Source organism: Drosophila biarmipes, chromosome 3L, assembly GCF_025231255.1.
Source record: "Drosophila biarmipes strain raj3 chromosome 3L, RU_DBia_V1.1, whole genome shotgun sequence".
Taxonomy (NCBI): Eukaryota; Metazoa; Arthropoda; class Insecta; order Diptera; family Drosophilidae; genus Drosophila; species Drosophila biarmipes.
This window is the reverse complement of record NC_066613.1, coordinates 25,754,177-25,768,929: the sequence shown is the minus strand read 5'-3', so window position 1 is coordinate 25,768,929 and position 14,753 is coordinate 25,754,177. Positions and strand designations below refer to the sequence as shown.

The 14,753-nt window shown below is 43.4% G+C and overlaps 2 protein-coding genes across 5 annotated transcripts in view; both read right to left on the bottom strand.

The window, feature by feature from the left end:
- The window catches only part of LOC108034880 (talin-2), a 29,032-nt gene extending 25,537 nt beyond the window's left edge, over positions 1–3,495 (bottom strand). For 3 of the 4 annotated variants that reach the window (XR_007763803.1, XM_044095121.2, XM_050886642.1), the window contains exon 1: positions 1,867–2,045. The gene's annotated coding sequence lies outside the window, so the exon portion shown is untranslated. Of the gene's footprint in view, positions 1–1,866; positions 2,046–3,394 lie in introns of those variants that run through there. The other variant, XM_044095120.2, reaches the window with a different exon arrangement.
- A 7,558-nt stretch (positions 3,496–11,053) lies between these two features.
- Positions 11,054–14,028, bottom strand: LOC108035526 (protein ERGIC-53). The gene is made up of 5 exons (XM_017111195.3): positions 13,799–14,028; positions 12,891–13,609; positions 12,350–12,825; positions 12,023–12,148; positions 11,054–11,962 (listed from the first exon to the last, which is right to left on the bottom strand). Exons 1-5 carry the CDS (start codon positions 13,977–13,979, stop codon positions 11,926–11,928), a joined length of 1,539 nt encoding a protein of 512 aa, XP_016966684.1. The 5' UTR covers positions 13,980–14,028; the 3' UTR covers positions 11,054–11,925.
- Positions 14,029–14,753: the final 725 nt, after the last annotated feature.

Genomic DNA, 14,753 nt, shown 5'->3' with positions numbered 1-14,753 from the left:
CGAGGCGAATTAATGAATACAGCTCAATTAATAAAACGGCGAACAAAAAGTATGCAAAACCATAAAAAACCAAATCCAAGCAGATACAGATACAAGTGGAAAATGCAGTCACTTGTCTGCCGCTGCTGCTGGGGCAATCGAAACGTGCCCCAAAATGGGCAGCGGCAACACAGGCTGCTGCCCACCAGCGTTCCACCAGTGACCGAGTTACAAATCAGTTTGCTCAATGAACGGCCGCTCTATCGGAACCGAATGTACACGCAGCCCCAGACTGTGGCACTTTAAAGACCCGCCGATCACTCAACGAATTCCTGGTGCTTTTACTGGGATAATTACCATAACAGAGGCATAAATACATACTAGATCTGGGTCCTGGGAAATCGTTGTAAATATTTACATGAATATCTTTTAAGTTGAGGTAAGTTCGAAGTTCTTTAAATTTCTTTTCATCTTCAGGAATTAATTTTTCAACCCATACCATCAACATTTCTGTGAAAAGGTAGGTGCATTTTGAGTTGATGAGATTGAATCAGAGATAAGATGGCATAAGTAGAACACTCCCCTACTTGTACTTGTCTTAGAACATTCATTGCAGATTTTATCCATTGACAGGGAAAATATTGATGCATTTGTCAATAGAACAAGGAGTCCCAAAAGACTTTTTACTATCTGAATTACTACTGATAATAATGATTTATCTCTTACATTAATAAAGAATTTTCTAAATAAACTTTTTATATATCAAGATAAAGTTGGGATTGGTGGCTTTGGGCCTCTAGTTTGTCAAGTGTACTTATATCGTGGCGGATGCAAAGCGTCTCACGTCCACGTCCGAAATACTTGTTGGATGTGGAGCCGATTCCGATGCCGATGCCGATGCACTGCCCACACAGTGGCATGGAGTGAAAATGAGCTCCGATCTCGATTTCTTTATGTTTCCGAAGCGTGTTTATGTGGCGGGCATTCCAAAAACGAAGCCCCCACTAATAAGGTCGAAAAACCTCCAAAGAGAGAGGCTGAAAGCAACAACGGCTTTAAACGAGCGCATTGACATTTCGAGATAATGGATAAATAATACAAAATACGCCCACAAAACGGAGCGACGGCGAAATTTGCCAAACAATCGGACAAAAAATGTGAGGAAAACAGCACAAAGCGAGAGAAATTATGACAAAACACCGAAAGACGCGAGATATTTAAATATATATACGGAGCAGAGGACGGAAAGAGCGCAAAACCAATAAATCTACTTACAGATACAAAACAAATCTTAGCGTATGTGTATCTTGAAGATAAATCGCGACTGTGGGGGAGGGGAGTGGGAGGCCAGCCAGCTGCTAGGCAAACGAGAAATATAGAATGAAATATTTTGCTATCTTTGGTTAGCGTACACGGAGAAAATAACTACTGTCTTTTGGAAATCAATTCACTATCGTCTGGGAAGAGTGCAAAACTATTGAAGTACCAAATAAAGATCGTTGATTTATTGGACATGTTTTCTGTGGGATCCGAAATTATAGAGCCGTGCTACTAGTTATACTTTATATCATCATGATCTAAAAGCATCTCATGTTTTTCCCAGTGGTCTGGCGTAAAGTCAGGGGCAGACATCAAAAAACAGACGTCGACGCAGGCGCCGGCAGAGCGATGAGGTAATTTTCAGCTTGTTTTCCCAAAACGCTCGACATCCGAATTGTGGAAAAGGGTTTTCCGAGGGTTTTGGCGCGCACCGCGCAGGCGTAACGAGCACATTACGTTCGAGCCGAGTTACACAATGGATCTGCTTATTTCTGGCACATATTCCCCTCTGAATGGGTAAAAATAACACCATATGTCACGCACTCATACTCGCGCACTCTCGCATACCTTCTTTATTTTCCACAATTAAGCTGGAAACTCTTTTGATATTCGAACTTGAACGATATGTGCGATATGCGATCTATATGTATGGATACGAGTCGGATATATATGTATATAATATTTGTATGACGATATCGGGCGCGGCACAATCGAACGATTTGGCACCGACGGCGGACGAAACTCGAATGAGCGGGCCGCAGAAGCGAGTGGTTCGCTGGGTTCCACGATGTGATATTGGGAGCAGCACGAGCAACAGATGGGAGAGCCCCCAAGAGAGCCACCTGCTGGGCTCTCCGCTCCGAATCTTCTGGTTCTCCCGATCAGTGATCGCCGTCTGCAAATGTAAACAAAACAAAAGGTGCCAGCGAAAGGGAGGGCAGGAAGCGGAGGCGGCCAATAGGTGGCCAGGGAACCGAGCCACAAGGTGATGGACCCGTGCCAGTGGTGACTAATCGGTGGGCCCAACTTATGGCTCTTTCTTTCCTCGCACAAGCCAGAGAGGAAGCGACAAAGTGGAAGTGGAAGTGGGCTTAGTCACTGGGGCATTCTACGAAATAGGCATTACAGCCTTTGGTCTTAGAGGGCTTATATGAATCGGGGGATGGGGCTGTGGGAAAGATAATTTAATAATTAAACTGTTTAATAATAAACTGTTTAGGATGATATGAACTATTAAGTTTTATGAAGATCCAGTTGTTCCGTAAACTTCCCAAACTCTAATCAAAATTCTAGGTGAAGGCGATCCTCCAATGACTTAATCCCATGCAGGAAATTATAACTTTGGAATACATCCCAGCTACCCCTTCAAAAGGAGCGGCATAATGGCCTGTTGACTTCAATTAGGTCCAATTATTGACGCAACTGCGGCCCTGATCCCTGGCAGAGGGAAATCTTTTTACCAGTGCCAGCGGGACGCCAGCACGAGTCGGTCCCGGTTCTTCGGGGGTTGCAGAGTTAACTCCACAATTAAGTTGAGAATTGGAGGCAATTGGCGAATCCCGCGACTGCGGCTCTTCAGCCGGGGTTATCTTATCGCGGATGGAATGCGCCCCACCGCACACACTCCACCCCAGCTGTTCAGATAAGGCCGTCCAACCAAACCAACTGCTGCGCTGATAATTCGAGGCAGTCGCAGTTGGACCCTCGGTAATTGAATTATATTCGCAGCTTTGGCCAAAAAAAGTTGCACTCTAATTAGCATAAAACGTAGCATAAAACGAGACATACAAACGAACATACAAATGCGGGCGTTCCCTCTTTTGTTGGGCGGAACACCACAACAGCAAGCAGAACTTGGCCAGTTCGCGTGACCAACACAACAAATGCGCGGGGATGGGTTGGGGATGATGACGACTCCACCCGGAGGAGCACCCACTAGGCGGCAACACAACACAATGCGCGACCGAACCGATAACTCTCGTTGGCCAGGCCGCAGCTGAGGCTGCACTTGCTCTGTTCTACCGCTTTTCCCGCCCCGGCTAAGCTGCCCTTGGCTGACTTTCACTGTGGGGGCCTTAAACTTTGCTTGACTTACAGAAACACACGGCGAAAAGGGCTGGAAAAGTGCTAAAATCGAGTAAATAAAACTAACACAACACGAATTCAACCAATACTAGTGATGGGAAACAATCGATTTCGCTGGCACTCCGATATACCGATTGTTGGTATCGAGTACCGCTGTAAATGCTAACACAAATGTTAAGAGACTGGCTGTAAGCTGCAGGGTCACCCTAAGTGTGGGAGTAAGGGCGCCAAATTCAAAAACCGCCTACTAATGCTGTTTTACTAAAACAAAGATTAACTATCCAGCAATTTGTAGCTAAATCTTAAAGAGCAACAACTTCAGATGATTAATGAGGGTTAGGGACCTTACACCCCCACACAAGCTTGATAAATTTGTCTGGCTTTCCTGCATTTTCTCCGCGACGATCATCGTTTCCGCTTTGAGTTTGGGCGATTGAAGGGCGGCCAAGTGTACAACTTACAACCCCCGAAGAAAGCCAAGGCAATCTAAGGGCCGAAAAAGAAAAACTAGCCAAAATCATAAAAACAAGCGAGCAAATTCATGACTTTGGCAAAGTCAGCGGACCGCATATAGCGCGCGACTTTGGGGGCCCTTTCACTGGGGTTGCTTTCCCTATGCCAGCGAAATAAAAATAAATTTAATGTTCCTGTTTTTTCCCTCTTTCTCGACTTGTCAAGGATATCATGCATATATGGGAGAGCGTAATTTATGCTGCAAAACATCTCGAGCATAAACAGGAAACAAGCGTCCACGGTCCTTCTTTTTGCTGCACTGAAGAAAATTGGGATAGGTTTGGATTTCAAAACATATGCAAAGGAATTGAAATAAGCCTTTAAATAAACCATATTAGTAAACAAATTTGAAAAACTAAGCCGGCGCAACTTTGTTTCAATTTCGGATGGCATATTCTTTAAGAAGATTGAAATCAAGACATTTCTATCTTTATTTTTCCCTGTGTATCATGCCCACCCTTTGCTGCCTGCGAACATTTCTTGAAATAAAGTCAAGTTCGAGGCCTGGGCGCAAATTCAATTAATTTCAATCGAACGCCTGTCGTTCTGGGCATCCGGCATTGATGTCCCGCGATCCAAAGGCTGCCGAGCAGATAGGCAGGATGCGAGGACATAGATATGGACCCACCCCTCGGCCGATAAATCTCGGCACTGGCACACTCTCACACACAGCAACACACGCCTGTTATGACTGCTGGCCAAATGCATCGACATGTGTCCTGGCGCTCCTGCTGCGTCATTGCTTTAGTTCCGGTCGAATCTCTGCCAGCGCTCGCCAAGATTTATGTCACTTTGTTGGGACAACAAAGGGGCCACACGACCATTGGTTGTCCGGGAGGGCGAAATAAAAACCCGATTCGCAAATCCTTTCCTCGAGTGACCCACTTGGGACTGACCAGCGAGGAGCAGCGCTAATTGAGCGATCTTCCGGTTGGCTAATGGGTTAAGCCGGCCAAGTGCCCATATATCATGTCCTGGGCTGTGATAATTTCGGCATTTTATCAACCAAAATTTAGAGGGTTTTTGCCTCTCGCGGAGATTTATGGCCATCTAATTGAGTTTGGAGTGTTCCGAGTGCATTCCTGGTCTCTAGTTGCGGATGCTTTCGGCTCTTTGGAGACCAATAAATGGGCAATGGCTAAAATATAATTACCGAATATCATGTTTTATGGGCAACACAAACTATAGAAAATCTTGGGCTCAGAGTGCAGTAAGACATGTTGATAGAATGGTATGAATAATTTATGGGAAAAACAAGTTTTTACTCAAGTGTTTTCGGTGACAAATAATAATTTGAAAATTATTTAATATTTTAATGACCATATTGTGATTTCTTTCCGATATGTTACTGGTCTCAGAATGGTTCATAAAATGTAAGAGCCAAATATATACTTTTGTATAGTACTTAGCTCTCTTTTCCGAAGTACCATACAAATTTGAAAACCATATCTGCAATTTGATTCACTTTTCAATAATTTCATGAGCTGTCCTTCTCCTTTCTATTGCAACCCCGGAAAGGCGAAAACTCGTTTTAATATTGCCCGACAAATTCCCCACAAATTCGAAGCCCTCGAAACGACATTTGCATGCGGGCAACTACAAAAAGAGGCGAGAATAAAACTTATATTGGAGACAATAAAAATTTATGAAAACCCATTAGGGCGAGGCTGGAAAAACAAGCAAACGACTACAAATTGCCGGCAGCCGTTCGTTCCTTCGTTCCTCCCGAGGCACGCTCAAAAACCCTTGGATTGACGTGAGATCGGACTGCGATGGAAGGGGAGTTTTTGGCCACAAATTATTTTTATAGCTGAGCCCGATCCCAGGCACGAGTACGGCGAGTTATGCGCCGGAGAGTCTCATAACCAATCCGGGACTAAGCCCAAGGAAGGGCCCGGATGGACGTCTCGGTCGTAAAAAGATGAGGATAACTCAATGGACTGCACTGAGAAAAATTAAAAATAAAATATATATACGGAGTCTATGCAATATATTATTTTTCTTTTTAGTTATCAAAAACATACATACAAAAGCATACATTTTTAAAAAAAGGATATTCGCATTTATGAAATTCTATATATGTACTTGAAATCACTCACTTGGTGACCCCGAATTTAAATTAATTTCTTAATTTTGTTTTTATTTTATCTGCATTATCTTAATTTAACATTACTCCTTAATTTTTGAGTTTTTTTATAAATTAAAAGTCAAGTTGTTTGTAGATAAATGTATTGAGTGGTGACCATGACTTCTTTTTCTTATTTCCTTCTTATTTTTATTCTTCTTCTATTATCATTTTGATCTTCAGTTTACATCTGGATTTCACAATGTCTATGATAATTACACTACACATTTCTCCAAGTGAAATGGAAAGTGGGAGTGGCGTTGTGTCGTTGTGCCGTGTCATTGTCATTGTCACTGTCCTCCGGAGGCATGGTCATGGAAGAGAGCAGATTTTAATTGATGACGATTTCATTAAAATTTGTGCCAGCAGCGGCGGCAATCCTGAAAATCTACATCGGGCGATAAAAATGCAAACAAGCGGCGCGTGGGCGAGGATGCCCTTGCTCCAGGAGATGAGGACGATGATGAAGAGGCGTCGGGTTAACTCGCCCAGCGGAGCGTGAAGGATGCAAAAAGTTAATCGCCCAGGCGGACGGCCCGGCACTTTGTATCTGGCCAGATGTGTTAATGTTTCTCGATCCCAGTCCCAGCCCCGTGCAGGGGTATTTTTTATTGCCCTGTCCAGGACATTCGGCATCCTGCGGGATGTGTGTTTGCGCACTAAGTAAATTGCGTAAATTTATGGCTGCGTAAATTGTTTAATGACTCAACAGTCTATTTATCCAGGCGAGGCCAGCACCGACATGGCCTAATGGACATGTTGAGGTTTAGAGCTTGAGTTCGAGGCGTCCGGGATTTGGAATCCAGCTTGGAATCAGGGGTGTCAAGTGGAGGAGGAGGTGCAATAAACTTGTCAGAAGATCGATTCGCTTAAGGCATTTATTGGTGTGTCAGGACATTAAAACTTTTATTGACTGCATTTAATTGAAATTTGTATTGCATTTCTTTTCTATCTGGGGTCAGGATCCATATACGTTGCCCTTCATCAACTTCACAATAAAGCAATATTTTAAAACAAAATATATTATCCTTAAAATGTTATTTTGTCTAACTAGGTAGGTGACTAAAACATTGAAAAATAGTATTTTAAGATTCCTTTTTTTTAATACACAATCGCTTTCTTAACTAGTACTCAATGCTCCTTCAAACTTATAAATATATATGTTTAAATACGTTTCTTCATATCCAAACCCTTCACATTTTTATTCCTATCTCAGATTATTTTGTCTTCTAGCCAAAATACTATCTACAAATGCAATTCAACTTAATTGTCTTCACTTAATTTTCCCTCGAAGTACCAATTTTTTTGGAACTGCTGACATGTCACTATTTAGAAGACGATTTCTTATCCTGGCTGAGGGATCTGCCCCGCTGGCTGGGGCAGCAATTAAGCAGGCATTAAACATGTAAGCTGCTCGCAACGCCCCAGAGATCAAGGATTGGGATGAGCGGCGGGATGAGCAGGGAGGTGGAACCCCTTACCTTGGGGGTTGGCTGTCCCCGTCCGATTCCGTTTCCAATCCGCTGACTTGTCGCACCCAGTCGAGGACCGGAGGACGATAAACGGCGCTGATAGCACAGCATTTATCAAGGAGCCGGGACCGAGCTCAATTGAGTTTCAAATTGATGTCACCATTATCGGGAACTGTCATCTGAGGACCGCGGTGGGGTGACGGCGACATGAGGGATGGCATGGGGATGACACAAAAAAACATAACAACAAGGAGGCGGGGGCTGACATCCATGCCATGTATTTATTTATAATTTTTTCATCATTTATCAGCGGGACTACTTTCTCACAACTTCCCGCAATTGCATATTTATGTAGATGTGCAGTGTGCAATTTCAGTTTGCGCTTCGATTTAAGTGCTCATAAATAAAAATTCCCGCACAAATCCACCCCGGAAAATCGCAATGGGAATGGGGCAAAGTGGAAAAGTCCACCCCGGGCGAACTGTCAAAAAGGCAACGGAAAGTTTGTAAACAAAACTAATGCCGACATGGGTGTTGATAAAGTTCTCCAGAACTTGTGGCACCCCAACTCCGTTCCCCCGTTCCCGGCTTATTGAATTGCCCTACACGCTTGATTGCCCGCTAAACGGATGCAGGGCGGGGGGTTTTCCCGGATTTTCCCGGTGGCCAGGGGCAGGGGCAGGGGCAGGAGGCGACTTGGCCCATTCGATTCGTGTGTGACATGTGGATTCGTCATACCAAAAAGCGCAAAATATTATCCAGGCCCGACTTTTGTTCTGGTTTCGCTTGCAGAAACACTCACAAAGGGTGCAGGACTCGGGATGCAGGATGCAGGCCGGCAAACAGGGCGAGGCGACCCAAATGGGACTCCATTTGGCAGAGCGCTTCAATGGCAATGGAATTGTGACTTGTGTTAAATGGACTGTCCTTTGTCATCCGCCGACCCGCGACTTAATGGCATCGGGAAACTAAAGCAGTTGCACAAACATCCAGCATCCGAGGAGCAGTTTTCCCATTGTCCTTGCACCCAGGACGGGGGGATTTTCCCTTGCAAATTTTTAAATTCGTTTTAAGGCAGATGGAACGATATTTAAACGATGCAATAACCATTTGATGTTAAGCGGGGTTGCTAATGAACCGAATTAAGAAAATACTTTAACTTTTAAAATTCAAAAATTAAGTTCACTAAAGTTGATCATGCTTCTATGGAAATCAAAACAAAGAAAGAAATTATCAATTAAAATACCACTTATATTAGTTATAAAGCAGATGGAACGCAATTTGAAACTGCAATATTTAATACATGAATAATTTTAATGGTAATATAATAAGTTAGGTCCTGATTTATGTGCGGTTTTTATTTGCACCTCAATTACTTTTAAAATTTCCTAATCATTCCCATAAATTTTGATGGTATTTCAGTATTTAATATTTAATTTAGAAAACATATGAACTGAAAAAACTTAAAAAATATATAATGGCCAATATCAAGATTAAATATGCCTTAAGAACTTGAAGAATTTTTCAACTGAAATCGGAGACATGCTTCCCAAGTTTAAAGCAAACTTCAGATGAGTCTGTATTGCCTTCAACTTGGCCCCTAAGCCCTCTCCGGGTCATTAGCAAATTACGGAGCGAAATTCAATTTTCGGATTAGCAACAAAGTTCGTAATCCGGTGATGGGCAATTTGCTTTCTTCGGCGGCTGACGAGCAAAAGAAATCTGCCCAGATCGGATGACAGTTATGGAAATTTATGATCCATTGTGAGGCATTCGGGTGGCTGTGGCTGGCGGGGATTGCTCTGTTCCTGGCAAAGTAATCCATTTGTTTGCGCAACATTTGTCACGCTGCCGCTGCTCCTCCTCGCCAGGATGCTCGGGACGTGGTCTGGGGGTTTGTCAAAAGGGAGAGCTACATACGTCGTAGTGATACCGATCCACCCCGTTACATCGTAACTACTTTGACTTTGATTTTATATCCCCTTTTTCGCAAATGTTTGGCAAATGTTGCAAACTGTAGTCCTCGTTGTTGGTCCGCTGGTTGGAGGAGGAGGGAGGGCACCGGGACATTTGGGCGGGGATTTATGAATTTCATTTGCTAATGGATTGTGGTGAGCTCTGAAATTCCACAGATGTGTAAATATGCAATATGGATTATTAAAGTTTTGTAGTCCTTATAAAATTGCGACAATTTTATACGTTTCGGGGGGAAAATAAAATCTGGATGGTTAAATGGATTGGAAAGGATAAATCTCTTGTAAGGGTAGTGAGTATAAAGTGTTTGATCAACTCTCTCGATCAACTATTATGAAGTAAGATTTACAAAAGTAAATCAGGTAAGACTTTATAAGCAATAACATATTTACCAACCAATAAAAATATATATATTTTCTGTTAATCTTTGATAGAAAACTTGGAAATATATAAAAAAAAAATTGAATTATAAGTATATTTCTTCTCTGTATGAAAAGTACCAAATACCTTTTTTTAATTGTACCGTGGCCTTAAGCTACGCTTATTTTATAATGTTTACAATTCGACTTCTAAATGGAGAAGCTGGATTTTAAAAATATTTATAACGAATACCTACAAGTGAAACCATACTTTCTATATAACAATATCTTAAATGGATGAACATTATTCAAACGAAATTTGTTATATTTAAAAAGAAGACAATTTCAATTTCTTCACGGAGTTATTAACATTTTTTAATAGTTCTCTACAGAATAAGAAAAACTACTTAAACAAATTTATTAAAGAAGCATTCGCTGAACTTTCTCTATAAGAACCATGTCAGAGAACGAGATTCTTTATTTATTATTTATTAACAAAATAAAGTGACCTAAAATAATATTTTTATATTTATTAGATTGCAGTGCAACGACCAAAACCCTGATGTGAAATCCCTCCGAAATGAAACCATTTTCTGCGTTTGAGAGCCTCACGCCGATTGGCTGTTGGAAAAAGTTGATAGCCTTTCGAACCCCCTTCCTACCCGCTTCTGAACAGGTCCTGCTCCTGCGCACTGAAAGTACATAGGACTGGGAGCACATAGGCGAGGCTGCCATCCAACCACACACCAGAGCTGCCGGTCTGGAGAGCGCTCATGTAACCCCTTCCCTGATCCCGGAGTGAATTTATAACCTGGGTTGCTACTGCCGTTGGCTTCTGTCCATTTATCTTTGGCTGGCTTTTCCTGGGATTTTTTCAGGGAAATGGGATGGGCACCCAGACCACAGAGGACCTGCCCACAATGCCACCAATGGCAGTAACATTTTATGGCCAAAGTTCACCAGAACCCAACGCGTCCCCCACTGCCACGCGATGTGGCGACCAAGTGGCGCCATTTTTGCCGCATTGTCATCGCTGGGAGGATGTGGATGGGATGGGCATCTGACAGGGATTCTAGTTTATGCTTACGAGGACTTTTCAAGAAATAAACTTTTTCCTCTGTCGATTTCAGCGAAAATAAAATCGCTTTCGGGGGAGTATAAAATTAAAATGAAAGAGCACAGTAAGGCGATAAAGTTGGACAGTTATAGATAGACTTTTGTGGCGATTTTCTATAAATTGATTTTTATTTTCAGTTTAAACATTTCTATCGAGACTGGAATGGACAACATATATAAAAACACACTTCACTTCAATTTATAATTTATCAGTATGTATATTAAGATTATTCAGTAGAAAACTTCCTTACATCGCACCAGTGATGTGCGACCAAACAAAAACTTAGTGAGACAGTTCATCATAATTATTAAATAAATTCATTTTCAGGCTAAATAACAAGAAAGCTGGCTAACTGGCTCGAAAATGGAAAGAAGATTTATGTTGCCAATTCAGTTTTGGAGAGCAGAGCCCAGAAGACTCCGCATAACTTTAAAGTATACACAATATTATCAAAATTAGCTACGTTTACAAATTTTCCATAGATTTATAGTGTTTTTTTGGGATTTTTATATTTTTTTAGATTGATTTTCATTTGTTTTACAGAAATGCCTGCACACATGATATGCAGAGTTGAGAATGAAGTGAAACTTTCGACTTGACTTGGTATACAAATAAAAAACATCTCCTGCTGGCTATTACTAGGGGGAAGTTTGTATTGTGGCTTCTTCGACGGTTTCTTCGATTTGTATTGCGTGGCATTGTCATGAGGCTATTCATTGTTCAAAATTGTTGTTCTCTCTTCGATTAAGTAACGACTTGAATTTGTATTCGGCACCCGACCGAGTTAACAGACTTCTATATAAAAAAAACAAGCAGTTACACGCAATAGTAGAGCATTCTACGCAGAAGTCTTCAATGTTTCATTTTAACTAAATTTAGTTGCTGCCTAGTCAGGTGTGCGAATGTGTTTCCTCGAGTTGTGTGTGGGTGTATGCTTGTGTGTTTGTTACTCGTTACGATCCCAATGAGTCGCGATTTTGCCTAATAGAACTTTTTCGCCTGTGCTTCGCTGCGGTTTCTGCAAGGAATAATTTTGTATTAGTTGGGGAACCTGTACCAAAGTAGCATAAATACTCACTTAAAGACATTGTAAATGAAGACTAGCAGCAGTTGCACAACAGTTACGCTCAGGAACAGTGTGACTCCAACGCAGTTACCCGTGGGACAGTTGGCCACTTGCGCTGCTCCTTGTGGCGCTCCCAATCTGTAAGGGAAGAATATAATATTTAAGGTAGCACGTGAATGTCTAAATCCAAAAATTGTGTACGATTTTGTAAGATTAAGATTAGCTAATCATCAACATTAATCATGCCGAATGCTAGAATTGAATCTATCTGTGTTAATTAAATAAAATGCCGAGAACGGGTTTTAAAAATCAAGTCTAGCTCGTAAGCGTATTCCTCACCTCTGGCCCACGTGGGTGATGCCCTGCTTGACCTGGTTCATGCCATCGCGCATCTCGGCGATGAGCGTTTGTACATCATAGCCGGTGGATTGGATTTGTGCTGTGGGCGCGTTCTTCTGATTCGTTTGAATGTTATCAGTGCGCACATTGATATCGCCGACCAGTTGGCGTATCTCGCGGATGGAGCTGAGCAGCATGTTCTGGTTGGTGAGCAGCAGATCGACATCGGACCTGCTGACGGCGCCGACGGGCAGCTGTTGCTGTGGCACTCCACCGGTTGCTGGCGCAGGAAGAGCCTGACCGGCATTGCGCGAGACCAGCGACAACGTGGTCTCCTGGCGGCCAATGATCTCGTCCACCTTGCGGGACAGTTCGCGCAGATGGTCGGCAATCTGACTCTGACCCTGCCAGATCTGACGCAGCTCTCGCTGGTTCTCCGACTCGTAGAACTCCTCCCAGTCCTCGTCGTCTTTGTGCTGTGGGATTACGCAAAAGTTGATTATCAGTTGTAGAGATAAGCTGCCTGCTGCGCGGCACTTACCTCGTCGGGATGCTCCTTCTTGTACTCCTGCTTTTGCTTCTCCAGCTTATCCTGATACTCCTTGTACTCCTGCGTGAGCTTCTCCTGGTTCTCCGCTTTGAGCTGATCCTGCGCCTGTCCGGCGGCATGCAGCGAGGTGGTCAGGAAGTGGAACACATCGTGGTCGTCGGCCAGACCGCCCGTGGCGGCCGAGATGCCAAAGTAGCCGTTCTTGGGCAGATTTACGCCATCCGCCCGCAGACACAGCTCGTAGTCATCGTTGTTGTTGGTCATTCCATTGTGGATGAGCACGGTGAGCACATTGTTGTAGTACTCGATGCGCGCCCGCGTGGGGAAAGGCTTATTGCGGAAATCCCGGAGGCAACCGCTCAGCAGCTGGGTGGTTCCATCGTTGGCATGGTCATACAGCTTGGTGCCGTCGTTGAGCACAGCACTGATGTAGGGGTTGTTGTGCTTGTTGTCGTTGTCGAAGGAGTCGAACATGATGGCCAGACCGTTCCAGCGGTCGGAGGATCCAAAGACCGGCCCATTGTAGTCGCCCTTCTCCGTGGTGTACCAGAAGGCCAGGCCATCGGCTCCGATGCGGCCACGTCCCGTCACCCGGAAGACGATCTCTACGTCCCACCAGTCGAAGTTCGTCTGCGACTTCGTCCAGATGGCACCCTTCTGGGAGCGCAGCGATGGCGCCACGCGCACGCTTTCCGAGCTGGCGATGGCATCTGCAATGGGGAGCAACAAGTTGTGGCTATAGAAACTACCGGGGAATCGTGCTCAAGTCGGAATCCAAACAAAGTGCCTGCGTGTACACTTGGCCGCCTCGCGCCGTCTCGCTCGCACCAACGGCGGCGGAGCGGCAGCGAGTGGGCCAAAACAACTGACGTGGAGCTGCGTCCCCCACCCGTACTCACTTCCCCCGTACTCCCAGAACGGCACGGTCCCATCTTTCTGGGCCAGGTACGGCGGCTTGAACGAGTACTTGTACTCGAAGCGACGGTGCACGCCCACGGCGCCGGGACTCAGGTTGCCGGTGGCCTCGGAGCTGGGGTTCCACGCCAGGAAGCACAAAATGGCCAGGAAAGTGGGCCGCATTTTGCAGTTATATGTTGACAATAGAGATGCAAAAACATCGATTCCACCATCGATCGGATGGATGTTTGTGTAATCGATATATTTTTTTATAGAGATGGTAGGTGCAGTTTCGTAAGCCAACGTAAGAGCCGGTTAACGTAGTATTAAAAAATAAAGGAAAATTATTAACAACTGAATGTAGATTGAATGATTTTTAAAAATCTTTATAATCATCTATTGTTCAAGGAAACCAAACCACTTTCAGAAAACGTAAGAAAAAGCAAGTGTCAGTAAACGTAGCAAAAATAAGTGTTGGTAAACGTTTATCACCCGAGCCCGCCCAATTCAAAAGCTCTTCTTATCAAATTTTCTTTATGAAGTTGAGGTGGAAAAACATTTATTTTGAAAATGTAGTGTTTACGTTCCGTTACAAAACAAACAGAAATGTAGCAAAATACGCGCCATTCGCATGTGCTAGTGCACATTTCCACGACTTACATTCATACATGTTTATCAATACAATACAATTATTGTAAAATTATTTCGTTAGTTGTTTCAATTGCCTTTTGCGTGATATCACCAAAGTAGTACTACGTCCAGTTCTCCAAAATTCCTTTAGCACAGTGTGTAAGTATATGTTTACTTCTTTATTTCGTTAGTTGTTTCAATTGCCTTTTGCGTGATATCACCAAAGTAGTACTACGTCCATTTCTCCAAAATTCCTTTAGCACAGTGTGTAAGTATATGTTTACTTCTTTATTCTTCGTTTTTGGTTTCCTGCTTGTAGTTTTCGTA

Bases quoted from the DNA above. Each gene is read 5' to 3' on its own strand.
- LOC108035526 (XM_017111195.3), bottom strand. From the start codon at position 13,979: ATGCGGCCCACTTTCCTGGCCATTTTGTGCTTCCTGGCGTGGAACCCC. The intron at 12,826-12,890 runs GTAAGTGCCGCG...GTAATCCCACAG, and splicing joins AGAAGGAGCATCCCGACGAG to CACAAAGACGACGAGGACTG. The intron at 12,149-12,349 runs GTGAGGAATACG...CTTCCCTTACAG, and splicing joins ATCACCCACGTGGGCCAGAG to ATTGGGAGCGCCACAAGGAG.